Source organism: Solanum pennellii, chromosome 6, assembly GCF_001406875.1.
Source record: "Solanum pennellii chromosome 6, SPENNV200".
Classification (NCBI taxonomy): domain Eukaryota; kingdom Viridiplantae; phylum Streptophyta; class Magnoliopsida; order Solanales; family Solanaceae; genus Solanum; species Solanum pennellii.
The window spans coordinates 15,432,592-15,437,021 of record NC_028642.1 but is presented as its reverse complement, the minus strand read 5'-3'; the positions used below and the strand labels follow the sequence as shown (position 1 = coordinate 15,437,021).

Genomic DNA, 4,430 nt, shown 5'->3' with positions numbered 1-4,430 from the left:
TATTGGTTCCTCCTCGAGAAGGGAGTCCATTGTTACTGTATTTGTCCGTCTCAGATAGTTCATTCGGATGCGTACTTGGTCAGCACAACGAGACAGGAAAGAAGGAAAGGGTTATCTATTATATAAGCAAGAAGTTTACTCCATCGAGTCCCATTACACTTTGTTAGAGAGGACGTGTTGTGCTTTGACTTGGCTTGCACAAAAGTTGAGACATTATCTATCTTCTTATACTACATACCTCATTTCAAGAATGGACCCGCTGAGGTACATCTTCCAGAAAGCGATGCCGACCAGAAAATTAGCTAAGTGTCAAATGTTGTTGAGTGAGTTTAATATTGTGTATGTGACTCAGAAGGTGATAAAAGAATAGGCCTTGGCTGATAATCTTGCAGAAAAATCTTGTTGATGAAGAATATGAGCGGCTCAAGACTTATTTTCACAATGAAGAGGTATTGTTTGTGGGTGAAGATATTTCTTAAAAGTAACCAGGCTGAAGATTATTCTTTAATAAAGAGGCCAATCACCAAGGGAAAGGTATCGGAGCGGTTTTAGTGTCAGAATCTTGTCAACACTATCCCATGGCAGTTAAACTCCGATTTAATTGCATGAAAAACATAGTCGAATACGAAGCTTGTATTCTTGGTTTGAAAATGGCCATTGACATGAATGTCCACAGCTATTGGTTATCGGATATTCAAATCTGTTGATTCATCAGGTTCAACGAGAGTGGGCCGTGAAGAACCCAAAGATTATACCTTACGTGCAGTATGTACAGAAGTTGTGCAAAAGATTTCGTTTGATCGAGTTCAGACATACTCCCAGAATACAAAATGAGTTGGACGATGCTATTTCCACCATTGGTTCAATGATTAAACATCAAGATACTGATTATATTGATCCTCTGTATGTAGAGCTGAAAGAACATCCTGTCCATTGTTCACATGTTGAAGTAGAACCAGACGGTTTGCCATGGTATTTCGATATAAAGAAGTATTTGGAGTCCAGGATTTATCATGAAGATGCTATGTCCAACCAAAAGAGGTTGATACGCCGTATGGCCCCTAATATCTTTCTAAGTGGAGAAGTCCTTTATAGGAGAACTCCAGATTTAGGTCTTCTCAAACGTGTTTATGCTATTGAAGCTGCGAAGCTTACTGAACAAATACATGCATGAGTTTGTGGCACGCATATGAATGGGATAACTTTGGCTAGAAATATCCTTCGAGTCAACTATTTTGGTTGACTATGGAGAATTATTGTTGCAAGTTTGTGCTGAAATGTCATAAATGTCAAGTGCATGGTGATTTGATCCGAGTGCTGCCTCACGAACTTAATTCTATGAGTTCACCTTTGACATTTTTAGCTTGGAGTATGGATGTCATCGATCCAATAGATCTAGTCTCTTCTAATGGGCATAGTTTTATTTTGGTTTCCATTTATTACTTCACCAAGTGGGTGGAAGAAGCTTCTTATAAGTCGGTAACCAAGAAAGTTGTAGCTGATTTTGTTTGCAACAATCTGATATAAAGATTTGGAGTGCCAGAATCCATCATTACTGATAATGGTGCAAATCTCAACAGTCACTTGATGAGAGATATATGTGAGCAATTTAAGACTACTCACCAAAATTCAACTACTTATCATCCTCAAATGAATGGAGCTGTGGAGGCCGCCAATAAAAATATCAAGAAGATTTTGTGAAAAATGATTGACAATCACCGAGGTTGGCATGAGATGTTGCCATATGCTTTGTTGGGTTACAGAACAACCGTCAGAACATCGATTGGAGCTACTCCATATTTATTAGTATATGGAACAAAAGCAGTTGTACCTGATGAAGTTGAGATACCATCCTTGAGAATTATCCAAGAAGTTGAGTTGAGTAATGCTAAGTGGGTGAGCAAACGGATTGATAAGTTAACCTTGATTGATGAAAATAGAATGGTCGTTGTCTGTCATGGTCAGTTTTATCGACAGAGAATGGTTATTTCTTTCCACAAGAGAGTTAGAGCCAGAATTTTTGAAATTGGTCAGTTGGTGCTTAAGCGCATTTTTCCTCATCAAGATGAGTACAAAGGGAAATTTGCACCGAATTGGCAAGGGGCTTACATGATTCGCAAGGTATTATCTGGAGGTCCTTTGGTCCTATCGGTGATGGATGGCACTGCATGAACGAAACTGATCAACTTAGATGTTGTCAAGATATACTACGTATGAAACTTAGTTTGTATTTCTGCCATTTCCTTGTATGCATTTTGTTTCTGCTTGTATTTGCTTTGTTTAGAGTCTAATCCCTCTTGTAATGAACTACGTCTGACTTGAATTCTCAAAAATGAGAATACGTAGGCGGCCTATGTCGGCCTCGGTCATCCCATTTGCCCCTTTTAATATTTCATTGTATTTGCACTATGTTCGACCTGAATTCTCAAGAAAAATATACGTAGGCGTCCTATGTCGGCCTCGGTCGGTTTCTTGTAAATTTCTTATTATCGTCAACTTTCGAGGGGGAACTACGTTTGACCTCATTCCTGCCTCAACGGGATACGTAGGCGCCACAAGAGTTCGGTCATATCTCCCGTGAGATTTCTATTCTTCTTTACAATAGAAACTGGACAGAATTTTTGAGAGGGACTCAAAAATTCTCTAAAAGAAGATTTTTTCTCAACAAGCCAAAATTGAAGATATTTTGAGATCTGAAACCGGGACAGGATGTTTGAGAGAATCTCAAAAATTCTGTGACTTACTCACCGGAAGATAAAGATGAAGCTGAGACAGTTAACTGGCACAGTTTGAGGATCAACTATAGTTTGTCAACAGTCTAGGATGACTTTTAATAATCCCCATCGAATAATCAGATATACCTCAAAGCATCACACTCGAAGAAGTTCGTTAACCCTGACGTGGCATGAGACTTGGCAGTGACCCTTTTTCTCAACATACTTCTTTTCTAAAAAAAAATTTTCTTAAAAATTTTCCTTTTATGTTTGATTTGTTTTAGCATAAAATATTTTGTCTTATCCATCAAGACGTGGGAGATCAGGAAATCAACTGAATATAGTAAAACAAGGAGCAAACAACTGATGAAATTGACACAGATCAGTTCGTTTTAAAAACTAACAAACTTTTTTATGGACGCAGGTTTATAACTTTGCCTTGAAATCAGCAAATTCCTCTGATTGAATGAATATGAAGAAGTCAAGGACGGAGAAACCTCTCCCAAAATTAAAGGTGTTCCTTTAGATGTAGGAATTATTTTATATTGCATATACTGGGAGCTTGGGAATATGGGGGTTTATTTCAGTCAATTTCCAACAACATGAAGTCTAAAGACGTCCAGCTAGATTCAAAGACGAATCGAGCAAAAAAATAACAAGAAAGAGGTCACGATTTTCGTAAAGGACGTCATCTGCATTAATATCAGATTTGATATTACTACTACCCGAAGGGTCATTTATTTATATTGTTGGTTAAGATGATACACCACCTGAAGGGTCATTTAGTTATATTGTCGATTGAGATGATATGCCGCCAAGAGATTTCATTTTATTTGTATTGTCAGTCTTGATGATAAACTACCTGAAGGGTCATTTTATTGTATTGTCGGTCGGGACAATATCATTACCCAGAAGGCACCCAGAAGATAACTATGTTGATTGACTGAAGCATTATCTTCATTTGGTACCAAGGATGGCATCAAGATTTAATATTCATGCATCACAAAAGATCATGCATCGGGAGTCAATATTCATGCATCGCGAAAGATCATGCATTGCGAGGTAATACTCATGCATCGCGGAAGATCATACATCGCGAGTCAATATTTATGCATCGCGAAACATCATGCATCGCGAGTCAATATTAATGCATCACGAAAGATCATGCATCGCGAATCAATATTCATGCATCGCAAAAGATCACCCATCGCGAGTTAATACTCATGCATCGTGGAAGATCATCCATCGTGAGTTAATATTCATGCATCGCGAGAAGATATTCATGCCTCACAGAAAATTATTCATCACGAGAAGATATTCATGCCTCGCAGAAAGTTATGCATCACGAGAAGATAATCATGCCTCAAAGAAATTAATGCATCACAGGAAGATATTAATGTCCAACAGAAGATCATGCATAGTGAGTCAATATTCATACTTCGCGGAAGATCATGCATCGCGAGTCAATATTCATACATCGCGGAAGATCATGCATCGCGAGTCAACATTCATGCATCGCGAGTTAATACTTATGCATCGCGAGAAGATATTCATGCCTCACAGAAATTTATGCATCGCGAGAAAATATTCATGCCTCGCAAGAAATCACGCATCGCGGGAAGATATTCATGCCCCTCAAGAAATCATGCACTGTTAGAGAAGGAATCGCGCATCTCTAGAGAAATAATTATCCATCGGTATTAACTGCATCCTTTT

General features: G+C 38.4%; 1 protein-coding gene across 1 annotated transcript; it reads left to right on the top strand.

Annotated features, from left to right (window-relative positions):
* The first annotated feature begins 1,734 nt into the window (after positions 1 to 1,734).
* Positions 1,735 to 2,172, top strand: LOC107022134. Its single transcript, XM_015222830.1, has one exon. It carries the CDS (start codon positions 1,735 to 1,737, stop codon positions 2,170 to 2,172), a length of 438 nt encoding a protein of 145 aa, XP_015078316.1.
* Positions 2,173 to 4,430: the final 2,258 nt, after the last annotated feature.

Coding starts and splice junctions, on each gene's coding strand:
- LOC107022134 (XM_015222830.1), top strand. CDS start 1,735: ATGTTGCCATATGCTTTGTTGGGTTACAGAACAACCGTCAGAACATCG.